The sequence below is a fragment of the Schistocerca cancellata genome, chromosome 1, assembly GCF_023864275.1.
Source record: "Schistocerca cancellata isolate TAMUIC-IGC-003103 chromosome 1, iqSchCanc2.1, whole genome shotgun sequence".
Lineage (NCBI taxonomy): Eukaryota > Metazoa > Arthropoda > Insecta > Orthoptera > Acrididae > Schistocerca > Schistocerca cancellata.
Window position 1 is genome coordinate 888,361,306 of NC_064626.1, and position 17,205 is coordinate 888,378,510.

Genomic DNA, 17,205 nt, shown 5'->3' on the forward strand with positions numbered 1-17,205 from the left:
TTATCTCTGTTGTTAGTCTACAGTGTTTTCCTCCTGATATCAGTTGCTGATGTATTTTGCATTTTTTCCCCTCCTTATAGCTAAATCCCATTACTAACTGACCCCTTCACTAAAAACCACCCCACATCCTGATTCTGAAATACTCTCTTTATCCATGGAATCCCCTCTCAGAGTGGGTGGCATCAGGCGGATGACACGCCATGAAGCGTAGTGTGTCATCTATTGCTGGTGGTCCTCCACCAGCAGTCTCTAAGCGGGCAAAGTCTAACTTCAATGATAAGAAATATGACCCCAAATCGTTCCCCTCCCATGGGAGGAACGCCAGACTAAGGATGGCAGTGAAGCTTATTCGCCCTGGTAGCTCATATGTATGAGAGTTAATAGGGAATCTTTCATGTCCATAAAGCCTCAGTTTTTTGTGGAGCATTTGGAGGACAAGTTTGGGGAGGTGGAGGGCTTGTCCAAAATGTGCTCTGGGTCACTCTTGATAAAAACAGCATCCTCTGCCGAGTCACGGGCATTACTTGCTTGTGACAAGTTCGGGGATGTTTCTGTTACCATCACGCCCCATAAGTGCTTAAATTGGTCCAGGATATTATATTCCACAGGGACCTTCTTTTGCAGTCAGATGACGAGCTGCGTGCCAATTTAGAGCAGTGAGGTGTTCATTTCATCTGGCGGGTCCATTGGGGTCCGAGGGGTAATCAGGTTGCCACCGGTGCCTTCATCTTGGCTTCGAGGGTGACACATTGTCAGAGAAGGTCAAGGTGATGGCCTACCGCTGTTATGTCGAGCCATATATCCCTCCCCTGATACGGTGCTTTAAGTGCTGGAAGTTCGGCCATATGTCTTTCTGCTGTACTTCCAGCCTCACATGTCGAGATTAGGGATGTCCATCACATCCCAATACTCTGTGTGCCCCGTCTCCCATCTGTGTCAAATGTGGAGTGCATCATTCACCTTGCTCGCCAGACTGCAGGATGTTACAAAAAGAGAGGAAGATCATGGAATGTAAGACCCTGGACCGACTGACCTACACTGAAGCTAAGAGAAAATTTTAGCGCCTACATCCTGTGGCTATGACCACTCTTATGGCATCGCTATGAGAACAGTTGTCACCCCATCAGTTCCTCGCATTCCTGTCGCCTCACAGTACCAGAAGACTACACCTGCCCCCTTGACAGTGGAGGGCACTTCCTTCCCTGTTGCTCCCGCACCACCTACTTCAGAAGCAACACCCCCCAACCATCGGCGATATCAGTTGCCACTTCTGATCCAGAGATGCATATGTCTTCTTCGGCTCCTCTCGCAAGGTAAGGCTCCCTTGGGTCACTCCCTTCCCAGGTTTCTGCTAGTGGGAAAGATGACACCCACCAGTGCTGAAGAACCCAAAAGCAGCTGGTCATAGGGCTTCATGCTCATCCTCAGTCCTGGAGACTGAATCAGTGAAGTCCTCTCAGCCAGGGAAACCCAAGGAGCAGCGAGAGAAATCCAAAAAGAAGGTCCCCAAGACCTAGGGAATTGTGGTGGCACCCACACCACCGCTACCTACAAGCTATGCGTCTGCAGATGAGGTGGAGATTCTGGCATACACTGAGGACCTAGATCTCACCGGACCCTCAGACACAATTGATGTAGACTGCTTAGGTAAAGAGTCAGTGGCAGCCAGTGACCGTGAGACATGAACTGCCTTGTTGAATGTTCCATGCCTTCCCAATCTGACAATGACATCATCTGCCAGTGGAATTGCAGCGGTTTTTTCCACCACCTGACTGAGCTGTGGCAACTTTTAAGCTGTACACCTGCTTTTTGCGTAGTCCTCCAGGAAACATGGTTCCCAGCAATGCGGACCCCTGCCCTCTGCAGCTATAAGGGATACTATAGTAACTGTAGTGACTATAATCGAGTGTCAGGTGGAGTTTACCTTTATGTCCTAAACTTAGTCTGTAGTGAAACTGTGTCCCTCCACCCTCTTGAAGCTGTGGCTGTCAGAATAAGGACGAGACAGGAAATAACTGTGTGCAATGTATATCTTCCTCCAGATGGTGCAGTACCCCTGAATGTATCAGCTGCACTGATTGATCAACTCCCTAAACCTTTCCTACTTCTGGGAGATTTTAATGCCCATAACCCCGTGCGGGATGGCACCGTGCTTACTGGCTGAGGCAGAGATGTTGAAACTTTACTGTCTCAGTTCCACCTCTGCCTCTTAAATACTGGGGCTGCCATACATTTCAGTGTGGCTCATGGTAGTTACTTGGCCATTGATTTATCAATTTGCAGCCCAGGACTTCTCCCATCCATCCACTGGAGAGCACATGACGACCTGTGTGCTAGTGACCACTTCCCCATCTTCCTGTCACTGCCCCGGCGTCAGGCCCACAGACCCCTGCGTAGATGGGCTTTAAACAAGGCTGACTGGGAACTTTCACTTCTGGTGTCACTGTTGAATCTCTCCCACACGGTAACATTGATGTGATGGTTGAGCAGGTGACTACAACAATCGTTTCTGTGGCAGAAAACACCATCTCTCGCTCTTTACAGTGCCTCTGGCGAAAGTCAGTCCCTTGGTGGTCCCCAGAAGTCACCGAAGCAATTAAGGAGCGTCGTCGGAGAGCTCTACAGCGGCATAAGCGGCACCCTTGCATGGAGCACCTCATAGCTTTTAAACGGCTCTGTGCCCGCGTTCACAAACTTATCAGATGATGTAAGCCGGAGTGTTGGGAGAGATATGTTTCGACCATTGGGTGCCATACATCACCTTCCCAAGTCTGGACAAAGATCAAATATGTTTTCGGGTACCAGACCCCAACAGGTGCTCCCGGTGTTAACATAACATGCCCGAACCTCTGCGTCGGAAAATTACCCCCCCAGCCTTTCGCGGCTGGAAGGGAAACTCTACTCGTTCACTACACGCCACAGTGAACCCTATAAAGCCCTATTTACAGAGTGGGAGTTCCTCAGTGCCCGTGCACATTGCCCCGACACAGATCCTGGGCCAGATCGGATCCACAGTCAGATGATTAAACATCTCTCGTCTTACTACAAGTGACATCTCTTCGTCATCTTCAATGGGATCTAGTGTAATGGTGTCTTTCATCACAATGACGGAAGAGTACCACCATTCCAGTGTTCAAACCCGGTAAAAACCCACTTGATGTGGATAGCTATCGGCCCATCAGCCTCACCAGTGTTTTTTGTAAGCTGGTGGAATGTATGGTGTGTCAGCGGTTGGATTGGGTCCTGGAGTCAATGTTGCCTACTGGCTCCATGTCAGGGTGGCTTCCACCAGGGTCGCTCCACCACCGATGATCTTGTGTCCATCAGTTTGTCAACACACAGTGCCGTCTTTTTTGATTTACGAAAAGCATATGACATGACCTGGTGACATCATATCCTTGCCACATTATACAAGTGAGGTCTTTGAGGCCCACTTCCAATTTTTATCCAAAATTTCCTGTTGGTTTGTACTTTCTGTGCCCAAGTTGGTGCCTCCCATAGTTCCCCCCATAGTTCCCCCCATGTCCAGGAAAATCGGGTCCTGCAGGGCTCTGTATTGAGTGTCTTTCTATTTTTAGTGGCCATGAATGGTCTGGCAGCAGCTGTAGGGTCATCTGTCTTACCTTCTCTGTATGCAGACGACTTCTGCATTTCGTACTGCTCCACCAGTACTGTTGTTGCTGAGGGGTGCCTACATGGTGCCATACACAAGGTACAGTCATGGGCTCTAGCCCATGGTTTCCAGTTTTTGGCCGCAAAGTCGTGTGTTATGAACGTCTGTCAGCATTATACCATTCATCCCAAACCAGAACTTTACCTTAATGACCATCCACTCACTGTAGTGGAGACATATCAATTCCTAGGACTGGTTTTCGACGCCTGATTGACTTGGCTTCCTCACCTTTGTCAGCTTAAGTGGAAGTGCTTCTTTCTAAAAACTTCCATCAATGGTAGTGCATCACCGTCAATGGCAGGACAAACAGGAATGCAGATATCACATCATGGATCCTACCTTCAGAGTCCAGCCCCTCCCCCCTTTTCCACACACACACGGCTGAAAATTTGCAATGGGAAATGTTGAAGTCCCTCAACAGACTAAGAAGTATGTTGGATAGATAGAATAAAGGATAATATGGCCAAACGGAACTATTTTGGGGACCTATTAACTTGATGCAAATTTGGAACCAAACAGACCACCAAGCACGTGTATAATTGAGATTGTTAATTTTTGATCTGCTTATATTTAGAATTTTTAATCTGTTGATGTATAACTATTATTGTATGCCACTAACTGCCTCACATTGTATGCATATTTCCTTTGCGTGTATTAATTTTATGATTTAGTCTGTTTTTTTCTCTTTTCTCTGCTTTGTATTCAGCACTTTTGATGTGAATAAATAAAATGTGCTAACCCCCTGAACGTTGAACTCCACCTGTCCAGTGGCTCCACAGAAACCTTTGTCCCACACCATGCCCACCAAGTGTCAAGTAGTATTTCCTCTTAAATAATTGCCAACCCTTCCATGCCAAAAAGTCTTTCTCATATGGTGTGGTCATCCATGGCATGGACAATACATTTACTGAGACGAGCAACCTTTGGCCAATATGTTGAAGGTCTTTAAATAGTGCCTTCCCATACAGGCAGTAAACTATAAACCAAGTCCACTAAAATATCTTCCGTGCCATATTCTCACATGCCCTAACTATCCAACCACTCTCATGAGCCAGCTACAAAGGAGCACATCTCTCATTACCCAATATCACTTTGGACTGGAACAACAAAGCCACGTACTGTGCCAGGGCTTCGACTACCTTTCGTTGTGCCTTGAAATAAGGAACAACCTTCCCAATTTTCTCAAATTGCTGTTCTGTCGCCCATGTAACCTACGAAATACCCTTCTCCATCCTTGTATAACACTGAATTCGCACCATTTGTTACATACAAACTTTTCCATAACCTCTGCATAGCCTTTTATGTGGGCTTACGTAACCATCCACAAGCTGTTCCCCCAAAAGAATCATCACTATGGCCGAGACCAAAGTTAAGCAACATGCGGAATATGCTCCTGAGCACTATATGCTCACCTCAAAAGCTACTTCACATGTGGTGAGATCTGGATCCCTCTCAAGTACCAGCTTCTGTGAATTATCAGGATGGTAACTGTTCTTACTTACACACTATGCAATCTTGGAATCCTTCTGACATCAATCTTTTTCAAATTGTACCTCATACCATTCTTTACCACTGTTCATACACTTTCCACTACACTGCTTTAATCTACACCCACACTTTTCCCTCATTGGTTTCCCTAGTCCGGTGTACCCCGTCCTCTGTATACCTTGACCCACTTCTCCAATTCATTGGATGCTTTAGGCAACTTCTTGTGCTGTACCAAGACAGAATCTCTGGTGCCAAATAACTATCACATTTCTTTGCTGCCTCTCTCTCCCAGTCATCACCCTTCCCTCCCTCCACCTCTTCTTTTCCCTCCCTGCCCACTTCACCTAATATCAGTGTCTGAAATTGGTCAATTGGCTGGGACAGTGCAGGTGTGTGTGTCTGGGTATGTGTGCTCACGTGTGTGCAGTTATCTCTGAAGGAGGAGATTCAAACCTCAGAAATATTGTTTGTATTATCTTCTTTTTGGCTATCTTCCATTACTTGTAACCCACCCAAGAATTTCCAATATGATGCTGGTATCACGAAAGAGTTGTTGTCAGAAGAGTGTGTAACCTACTCAGAAATATGAGCCTGCAGATTTACTCATTACTTGAATTCAAACCAATCTATCAAAGATAGTTTGGAGCCCGGTTGCATTTTGGTTTGAGTCCAGGCAAAAATAATATTTAAGTGTATCATTTGCAGCATCTGAGAGAGATCATTGTATGAGTGATTTTTTAAAACAATTTTCAGTATCTTTCAGTGCAAGGCGCATCCTTACCACGGTATTATTTCTATTTATAGCAGATGCTCCAGTCTGAGAACAGGTGTACTTCTGTAACATTCTTCCATACATAGCTTTCAGTGTAGTGGTACAGGAATGGACAGACCTCATTTTCTCTGTTTTTCACTTCACCTTCATGATACTAGCACACTGTGGAATGCCTAGAATTTGTATCATAAATGCAGAAAAGATTAACTCACAACTGACATAGATAGAATGTTTCCTGCACTGGGAGGTTTGGCAGAGGAGAGTTTTGCATGGAGTTGAAAGTTAGTCCAACCGTGTCATCCCTGCCCGTGCATTCTTGCTTAGTTATATTAATGAATTTATAAAATGCCCTGCTGCGCCATTTGTGAATATCCAGTTCAAGTTATGTAGCTCTTTTACTGCTGTAGTCAGTAGATATCTGGACTTTTTAACTTAGCCTGAAGTTCCTCATGTTTGCCAGATATATCAATTTGGGGATGACTGAAAGGGAAATTGTAAATTTCAAGAAAATGTTTCCTATAGAAGTCTGTTTCACATTTATGTCTGGGTACTTTATAAGGAATATTGCCTGCATAGTTTTCAGATCCAAGTGCGTATCTAGGTATTTCATTTCCTTCCCAGCATAATGAGTGTCTTTGATTGGGAAAGATGCAATGTGGCTATCTATCAAATTTATTACATTTTCTGAACTTTTGGTTCTGCATGGATTTGTCCTACCCATGTCCTGTGAAATTTGATCGTTAACTAGTAACTGGCAAATACAAAAAACACATTTCTGTGATGCAGCATGAAGACTGAGAAAAACATGTTTGCAGACACGAACTCTTCTACTACAGACAATGGCATGGTAAACAAAGGAATGTTGTTTGTTGATGCTATCGATGTTATTGACGACGTTTCGTGGCCTTCTTTTCGTAGTCACCTGCCATAATTAACCCTAGTAGATAAATATCCTGACTATTTTTTTTCCATGTTTAAAAAGTTTGAAAGCATCTCAGTGCAATCATCCTCACTGATATGTTGGAAACGTTCCATTCAGCACCTGGAATTTATTAAGTAATCGCAAAGCATGTAGTACATCCTATGGAATTTAATTACACTGAATTTGTTGAATGGGTAACTGTCAATACTGATACCTTACCAGCAATCAGCACTGGCAGATTTTCCAAAAACTGCTTTCCCACTGTAGTCATTATATGGCAACCTGTAAACTCTGACTCCTTGATTCCCTTCTTCTTGTGTTCACTTTCATTTCGCTTTCATTTGGGAGACATTTTGAAAGATGGCATTCTATAACTTACAACAACAATCAACAATAACCATGACTCATCACTAAGTTGGCACCAAGTTAGTGTTTTGTTACACTTTCTGCACCTGCCTGGTACAAGCCAACGCTATGTAGTTTGAAGGTGGCGTAGTGCAAGGTCACTGGCAGGACGCAACATGCGGCGGAGAAAGGAACTAAGTCACTGACTTGATTACTTTCTCCTCGGCATATAACAAATTGAACTCATGTTATTCCCACAGGAAGAAGCCAAACATAGTTCATTTCGTAACAGTAAGGTACGTCTTGGTCTGTTTAATACATGTATGTAAAAAAAGTGAAAATCGCTAAAAAGTGTCTTAGTTCCTTTCCCCACTGACCGATTTCATTAAATGTAAGTACCTCTGCCAATAACAGCAGGACATAAAGGATGTATCCAAATTCAATGTAAGCGTATCACAGTTTTGTATTTCAATCTTGTCCAGTTTTTATAGGTATCAACTTTTATCGCTTAAACCTCTCTATACTGATTACGCATTCGCCAATGCACAATGAGTACTATGTAAACATGACTCCCTATGTGTCAATAGTTGAGGGGTAGCTTGTCCAATACAGAGCTATAAACTCTGTGAGAATCTCATCAGTGAAAGACTGCTAGATTGTAACAAAAGAAACAAACAGAGAAATGGTAGAGGCTTTGAACATGCCAGAAAGTATAAATTATTAAACATGGCTTCATTTTTAGCATGCAGATATAGAAACTGTCTGAGCCAGCACAGTAAAACTGAATGTCAGGCTTTGCGTTTCTCACTGGTTTTAGAAAAAGTTAGCACTGTAAATATTACAGAGATGTAGATTAAAGAAATCCTCCACTTCAGGCGTTACAGATTTTTTTAACATAAGAAAATCATTTATGACAGAAAAAGCAAGAGGTTCCTCCCCCTCCCCCCCCATCCCGCACCCACCTCCCCCTTCTCCATTTTTGAGGAGAAAATATTTTGTTATTGTAAAAGGGTGGTGTAAAAAACATTGACTAGGATAAGCTGGTGAAGTAACAAGTTATATGTTATATAGTGGTATAACTGTATAACTATGATTTGTTAGTATGAGCACTAACAAGTTTTTAGTCAGTAACAGAACTGCCCCCCTGCGGGTCCAGGGGTAAGTATAGGCCCGAGGTATTACTGCCTGTCGTAAGAGGCTACTAAAAGGAGTCTCTCACGTTTCGGCCTGTGTGTGTTGCAAATTTCTGTTGCTAGTGCGTGCCATTTGGGGAAGGATACCTTACGTGGTGTGTTTTGTTTGTCCATCATGCGCGAAGATCTTGCATGCCACTTGTTGTCATGTAGCGGGCTTTGCACCCAACATCTTACAGGTTGCCTACTTCTTGTCTCCTGCACTGTCCCATCCTTTGTGCCAAGGTAAGGCGTCTCTATGGATATCAGATCCCTGTCAGCGTACCTGGGCTTTCCCTAAATGGAGCAGTTTGTACTGAATCAAGGCACGATTGCAGAGCATTATGCTCAGAGTTCTGCTGCTATGAATTTCCCGCTGGCCTTCTGCTCCCTGAAACAGCAGTTGGAACGTCAGAGCTGTTCGTTCCATACACACAACCCCGAATCATACAATGCTCCATTCAGTGAGTGGAAATTCCAAAGTTCCCTAGCCGCTTGCCCTGATACGGCTTCTGAGCCAGATCACATCCACTATCAAATGCTCAAACACCTCTTGGTGGCCTGCCAGCAACACCTCCTAGACCTTTTGAACCGTATGTGGGTTGAGGATGAGTTCCCATCTCAATGACAGAAAGCATTATCATACCAGTGCTGAAGCCTGGCAAGAATTCACTGGAGGTAGGCAGCTACCGCCCCATTAGCGTCACCAACGTTCTGTGAAATTTGCTCAAACGCATGGTGAGACGGAGGTTGAGTTGGCTACTTGACCGATAATCTGGTCTGCCATCCGTACGGCATTTGCCTGCCGTCAGCATCTGGTTGCCGTCTTTTTTTATATACGGAAGGCATACGATACCACATGGCGACATCACATCCTCACCACACTTCATGGGTGGGGTTTTAGGGGCCCGCTCCCGATTTTTATTCAAAATTTTTTGTTGCTTTGTTCCTTCTGCATGCAAGTTGGTCCCTCCCATAGTTCCACCCGAGTCCAGGAGAATGAGGTCCTGCAAGGCTCTGTCTTGAGTGTCTCCCTATTTTTAGTTGCTATCAATGGACTAGCTGCGGCTGTGGGAACATCTGTATCAGCTTCTTTGTATGCTGATGACTTTTGCCTGTACTATAGCTCCACTGGTATTGCGGTTGCTGAACGGCAACTACAGGGCACTATCTGCAGGGCGCAGTCTTGGGCCATCACGCACGGCTTCCAGTTCTCGGTCGCCAAGACTTGCGTCATGCATTGCTGCTGGCATCGCACTGTTCTCCCTGAGCCGCAGCTTTATCTTGACGGCGAACCTCTTGCCGTGGTGGAGACCCATCGGTTTTTGGGCTTGCTATTTGCTACCCAGTTCACTTGGCTCCCTCATATTTTGCAACTTAAACAAACCTGCTGGTGTCATCTTAATGCTCTTCATTGCTTGAGTCACACCAGCTGGGATGCCAATCGGTCTACCCTTCTCCAACTGTATCATGCGTTGATTCAGTCCCGTCTTGATTATGGGAGCTTGGCTTATGGTTTGGTTTCACCTACCCTGTTGTGGTTGCTTGACCCTATACTTCAGACTCGCAACTGGGGCTTTCTGCACAAGCCCTGTCGACAGCCTACTTGTGGAGGCTGGTGTCCCTCCGTTGTGGATCCGGCGCCAACGACTGCTGGCCGCTTAAGCTGCGCATGTTTGTAATTGCCCGGGCATCCCAATTACCATCTCCTGTTCCCCAACTCGGTTATTCCATCTTCCGGAACGGCGGCCCTGTTCAGGGTGTCTGATTGCGGTTCGTGTCCGGTCTCTTCTCTCTGGACTTGAGTTTTTCCCTCTCCCACCTCTTTTCCAGGCCCATATGTGCATACCCCCTTGGTGTGTGCCCCACCCATGCCTTCAGCTGGGTTTAGCACAGGGCCCGAAAGACTCAGTCCCTCCTGAGGCCCTCCGCTGATGCTTTCTTTCCATCCTTGCTGCGTTTCCTGGCTCTATCGTAGTCTATACCGACGGTTCAATGGTTGCTGGTTGAGTTGGTTATGCCTTTACTCTTGGGAAACACTGAACAACACTCATTGCTGGATGGCTGCAGTGTATTCACGGCAGAGCTTGTAGCCATCTCTCGCACCCTGGAGTATATCCGCTCCTGCTCAGGTGAGTCCTTTGTTAACTGTAGTGACTCCCTGAGTGGTTTATGAGCTATCGACCAGTGTTTTCCTCACAGGAGTCCATCCATACTCTTGCCTGTTGCGGCCTCTCTGTGGTTTTTGTGTGGACCGCAAGTCATGTCGGCATCCCGGGTAATGAATGTGTTGACATGCTGGCCAAACATGCTATCAGTGGACCAGCACTGGAGATTGGCCTTCCAGAATGACATCTCCAGTCAGTATTGCGGCAAAAAGTCCTTGGTACTTGGGGTGATGAATGGCGCACCCTGCCTTTCCCCAACAAACTTCAAGTCATCAAGGAGAATACAGGTTTGTGGCGCTTCCTCTTGCCATCCTCTCGGAAGGACTCAATTTTTCTCTTCTGGCTACGCATTGGCCACACCTGGCTGACGCACGGTCATTTATTGCACTGCGAAAACCCACCTCTATGTCGCTGTGGATCAGTGTTGACAGTGGTCCACATCTTGTTGGCCTGTCCGCTTTTAACTGTACTCAGGCAGAAGTTTTCACTGCCTGATACGCTCCCTGCTGCAATGGCAGGCTTAGTTTTGAGTTTTCTTCAAGCAGGGGGCTTTTATCGCGCGATCTAAGGAGTGTTTTTTTCCTTATTTTGGGCCTACGGTGGTTTTTTTTTTGTCCCCCCCCCACCCACCCACCCACCCACCCCAGCCAGCCAGCCAGCCAGCCAGCCAGCCAGCCAGCCAGCCAGCCAGCCAGCCAGCCCAGCCCCACCCACCCCAGCCAGCCAGCCACTGTAACACACTGTGTGCTTTTAATTCTTTTCTGGTCTTTGTCTGTCCTCCTTGTTCTTTGTCGTCCCTTGTCCTCTCCATTGCTTGTTTTTCTTCCTTATGGGTGTTTCATGTTAGTGGAAAAAGGTACCAATGGCCTTTCTAGTCTGGTCCCTTCAACCCCCAGAAATCAACCAACGAGTAACAGAACTAACCAGTTAGTCACTGCTTCTGCCCTCGCCAGCCCATCATATCTTTTTTGTGTATTATTGTCTTTACTTTCCATGTTATGATCTTATTTAGATGATGATGTGGTGTTCTTATATTTGTTGATCAAATAACAAAATTTATTTGCATGTGATAAAAATAGAGGCAACTTTCACCATGTTGTGTTGCTTGCATACAGGGTGGCAATTATTGAACTTTAGGGGAAAAAAAAGAAAAGAAAAAAAAAGCGCAAATTAGTTACGAACTACTACACGTACATACATTATTCAACATGTAAAGGTCACTAAAGATATTCAGTTAAGGTTATGACATGTTCGATATGCCTGCCATCATTGACAATGATGTGGTGCTGATGAATAGCGATATTATGCTTGACCCACTGAAGTGTCAGAACGTCAGTGCTGTTGATGACCTCCTGAATGGCTGTTTTCAGCTCAACATTGGTGCTGGGTTTATTGCTGTACACCTCGTATTTAATATAGCCCCACAAAAAGGAGTTGCATGTGTTCAGATCCAGAGAATATGGTGGCCAATCGAGGCCCATGCCAGTGGTCTCTGAGTACACCAGAGCCGGAATGCTGTCCCCAGAGTGCTCTTCCAGGACATCAAACACACTCCTGCTTCAGTGGGGTCAATCTCTGTCATGCCCGAATGACATCTTGTCAAAATCAATGTCACTTTGGGTGATGCGGGTGAAATCATCTTCCAAAACCTTCATGTACCTTTCGGTAGACACCGTGCCGTCCAGGAGAACTCGCCCATCGAGGGTGAAGAGACTACTTGATTGCAGAATGCGGATTCTCTGTCACCCAAATGCGCCAACTTTGATTGTTGGCAAACACATCCAAGTGAAAATCGACTTTGTCGCTAAACCAAACCATGCACGCACATACTAATTCCCATCATGCCCTGTGGCCAACTGTACAGTTTAAACATTATAATGCAAACTGTTCAGAAGTCATGACAGTTTTATTTCATATAGTTTAGGAATTGTGACCCTGTAATTTCCAATCACTTTTGTTTGGAAATGAGACACTGGAACAATAAATAAAGCACTTGTAGGTACTAATGTGATGATTTAATGGGTGTCACAAAATAATTTCCCATTTTAGAATGATAAGCAGGTAGTAATTCGTCATAATTGATAAAATTACTCATGTAGTTTAGATCTAACTTATGTTTTGCTGCATATAATCTGCCAGTGACTGTATTTACTTAACTTCGTTTTCCAGGAGGAATACTGTCATGTGGGGAACCCATGTAACATAAGCCCTGAGGAGTACTTCGACAGTGAAGATCTTCATGGAAGGGATATAGGACGTCCTAAGGAAATAAACACAAAAATACAAAAGTTCAAAGTAAGTGCATGAAAAGTCATCTCAACTATTGCACTTTCTCTTCATAAAAACAACCTGATTTGCTGCACAGTAGAAATTAATAACCAACTGCTTCACTTTCGTTTGATCTTTATATGTAAATATAATAGGGTCGATTGGTTGTTTTGCTTGGATTAATTTGTTTCATTATGCAGTATGCACCATATCCCGATTTGAATGTTTCACTATAGACCGTGGCTTCGCTTTGATGTACTTAAAAACATGCAGTATTAAATGTGATGTGTTACTACAGCGAAAGGAACCTGTAACCACTGGAGACAGTGCCACAAGTTCCTCCAAAAAATCTTGACACAACACATACCCAAATGTCATACTAACTAATGCAAATCCACCCAATGATGGAGGTTTAAGCCTTTGAAATGCGTCTTGAAGATAAGTAAAACGGAGACTGGTAACAGTAAACTTGTTTCATTTAATGTCAATAACAGTCACGGTAAAGCCTAACCTAAAATGTTCGCATTTAAAGTTAATGTGCAGTATTGTTGCATCCTTTTTGTAGAAATTGTATGTAACACACATTAATTATCATTCAAAATGATTTCTGTATTAGTTACAACAGAAGAAATGTTTCAATATTATTTATTGCAATTTTAAAATTTTGTGGATAAGATGTTTAAAGGTCAAAAGTTATTGACATGTAGGGAACTTTGTCAAAACTCTCACCTTCTTTTTGTACACTAGACAGAGTTTGTTAATGAACAGCACCAGCAACTGTACTTTTCTAGTTGCCTATAGCCCAGTCTTGTTTCATTCCCAGTAAAAATAAGAAAACTTGTCAATTTGGTAGATAGATTCTAAATTTCAGTTTGTAGTTTCTGTATTTGTGGAAATTTTGTTGCAACAAAATAATAAAGAAGGGTTCATATTTTTAGCTGCTGGCTGTATGAAATAAATCAGTAACTGCTTTGTAAACATTTGATGACAGTCATATCCTTATTCATCACCACATTTTATTTGGTAGCAGCACTGTGACAAACATAAACTGATAATTAAACTATCTAGATCTCTCTTTCAGATTTGTTCATGAAGACAGAATTAGAAACATCTTTGTATTTGTTGACACACACACACAACCTGTGACTTCTTCACATTTTTGGATAAACAGAAGGAAAGTTTGTTAGAAGGCTTGCCCCTCTATGAGGATGTCTGTGACTTCTGCTGACATGAAAACAAACTCATCCAGTTGTAACACACCTGGGGGTACAAATGGTGGGGGGGGAGGGGGTCTCTCTAACTGTTTTTGCTTGCCGCTTCTTGCGCCCTGTCCACACCACGTACCTGATAATCCCGCAACGGTCATACTGTTCTGCTCCACACTGCTGCTGGCTTGCCTGAAATTATGTATCTAAATATGCAAGCGAGTTTAGGGGAGCCACTCAACGTTAAGCACAACACTGTCCTATGTCTGGTATGAACATCTATATTCTGAGTCGATATGAAAATCACAGGTTGCACTGTTTACACTCTATAAGTCATAAGTGACTATGCCAATTAAGTACTTGGTGATTATCTGTCCACAATATCACTTGGACGAGCTTACACGCAACTGACACGAAGCGGGTGATTGTTGATGATGCGGAAGCGAACGATCAAACGAAAGTTCTTATGCTCATCACGCATAGACAGATATCTGGTACCAGTCCTCCTTGATACTAGTAATAATGTAACACCGTTCATAAAGTTAATTTTTCAGTTCTCGGTTCTCACTTTTACAAGCGTGCCCGTAACCGTTGCGGTGCGGCTGATTGTTGATGATGCGAAGACGCGATGACTGAACGCACGTTCTCATGCTCACTACAAGACACTGGCACTTGAATACTCTCTTTTGTGGTAAACTATATTGCTGATCGACATTAGTTCATTCTGAGCGGCCGAACACAGCGCGGATGATTGATGTACAGTGCGACACGCAACGAAAGATACACAAATACGTTATCAGCGGCACTGCACATTTTTAATTACATCATTACGCACTTCCCTCTGAATCACTTTCATATTTCATCACTTTACTGTAATAGCACTTGCTGTAACACTTGAACTTCCATAGTAACAAAGCCTCTCACACGCAGAACTACCACAACACAACATAACAGTTCAGTGTCCCATGCTCAACTCTGCAAACACACTGCCTGCAAAGATACTCCGCAACTAAGCCAGCAATATGACAATACGCTTACACAGTTTGTTATGGTGAAATGGAGTGAGATGGTGCAGTGGCACTCTGATCTCACATTCAGGGTGGTGACGATCCAAATATGTGCTTAGCCATCCTGATTTAGATTTTCCGAGATTTTGATAAATCACCCCAGTGAAATGCCGTTATAGTTCTTTTGAAATGTAGGAGGTGAGCGGATGGCAGGCCAATGGGTTGCTGCCATGAAGCAGGAGGTCCCAACAATTGAGGAAGGCGATTAAGGACTGCAGTGCTACTTTATTTACAGGTATACAGTGATTCCACAGGGCTGGTTGCATTGGACATGACTGCGGACCAGACGCTTGCAGCAGCTGCTATTGCTGTGTCGTGGGAAGGCCCATAGTGCTGGCTCACACCACTGCAGGCTGTAATGATGAAGGCTCTGGCAATGTCATGCTCTGAGCCCAAGAGTGCCGGAGATCCATGTTATATTCCCAGTGAGGGCAGGGCAGGTTGCAACTCCTCATTTCATCCCCTCATCTGGTGGCATGGTGGTTCGCAGCTCCCTGAGCAGGCACTCAGGTGGTAAGCAGGGATTCGGGGCCCAGCAGTGGCAGTGACAACTGCGTTATGTCCATGGGGCTGAGCATCAAGGACTGACCATACATCACAGTCCACGATCGCTGATGAATGATGGTGGGATAGGACTTAAATGCGATGCCATCTGCTGAATGCGCGAAGGCAGCATTATTAGCGCATCATGCCGAAGCCTCTTGTTGTGACCATATTTGTTAAGGTGTTTGTATCTTCCCAAAGGCAGCCGGGTGTCGTAACTGGCAATAGGTCATCTATAGTAACTGTTCTGGCGGGCCGGATGCGCAGTCTGATGTAGCAGTGTACTCGGCAGGGTGTCAGCTGTTGTGATGTGTACTCATTACCTCGCCTAGTGGCGTTCTTGGCTCCACCCTATTTCTGAGTCTTGGGTTTCTATATTTTCCTCCCTCATATGGAAATCTGCTCCCTAGATTTGGAAAAACTGGGACACAGTCACTGTTGTTTTCAGTGACTTGCAGTACATTTTTTCAGTCACAGTCTCTGCTGAATTATGCCTGCTTACACTAGGTGTCCTGTTCAATTACATTTTATGCTTGGTTTTCTTGTTGGGTTGTTGCTTAAGTGTGATTCTGTCCATTGCCTTGGATCCTGCTTGGAATCTGCAGGCTAAAGGTGTGCAGTATCAGGATTTGTGTGACCTTTCATTTGAACTGGTAGTCTGCAGTGCCAATAACAGGAATAATTACATGAATATCTGAGGTAAAAGTCCTTGTCATTAGGAGTTGGCGGTGGTTCTTTGTCCCGTATTTTGTCACATGATCCAGATGATGATCTGTGTTATGTGTCCATTCTGAATAGCTATCATTTCATCTAGAGAGGCAAGCAGGGTCGGATCTGTCATGCTGTCGAAGTATGTACGGTTCTGGAAAGGTAGCATTTCTCGATTTTGGTCGGATAAATAAATTGAGGTGTGGGTAAGATTCAGGATAGTGGCTCCTGTATAGTAGTGGATAGCCAAAAAGTGGGTCCAGAAATGTTTCACTGGGTGCAAGTCCATACTTTGTGTGCCTCCCCATTGTTTGTAGCAGGTGATGATTATAACTACAGGTTGTGCAACTGAGTACATCCAGTGTAAACATACTTCATAGTAGAATTCCATTTTTCCTACAGTTATTTGCAATGGGCACATTGTCGGGACATCCTGGTGGTGGAATAATGAAAGTTTGCATGACATGGGTACGGTGTGTATCTGGTGCGTTGGGGTGGGTGGCAGATAGCAATTGGCCCAGCTCAGCAAAACAACAATGTTTGTGCTAAGAGCAGGGTTGGAACTGACAGTTCAAAGTTACTGACAATGTCTTATGTACTTTTTTTTTTTTTTTTTTTTTTTTTTTAATTGTACAAGACTCAGAGCTTCCCAGTACACAGGATAGGTGTGCAGGGCCTAACATTAGAATCTGCAATCGTTGCATGACATTGGTAATTGAATTTGAACTCAGGTGGATACCATAGTAGAATGGTAAGGACTCTTTTTCAGGTGGCTACTAAAAGTTCTAGCAGTGCAGGCAGCTTCTCCTTTACCTTTCACAATCCAGCTATGAATTGCTCAGGTGATAGTAATATGGATGTTAAGTGTCCCCAA

The 17,205-nt window shown here is 44.4% G+C and overlaps 1 protein-coding gene across 3 annotated transcripts in view; it reads left to right on the top strand.

Annotated features, from left to right (window-relative positions):
* The window catches only part of LOC126190737 (ankyrin repeat domain-containing protein 13D), a 124,432-nt gene that overhangs the window by 76,798 nt on the left and 30,429 nt on the right, over positions 1–17,205 (top strand). For all 3 annotated transcript variants that reach the window (XM_049931234.1, XM_049931242.1, XM_049931252.1), the window contains one exon: positions 12,710–12,835. In XM_049931234.1, coding sequence (XP_049787191.1) covers positions 12,710–12,835 — 126 coding nt within the window. The remainder of the gene's footprint in view (positions 1–12,709; positions 12,836–17,205) is intronic.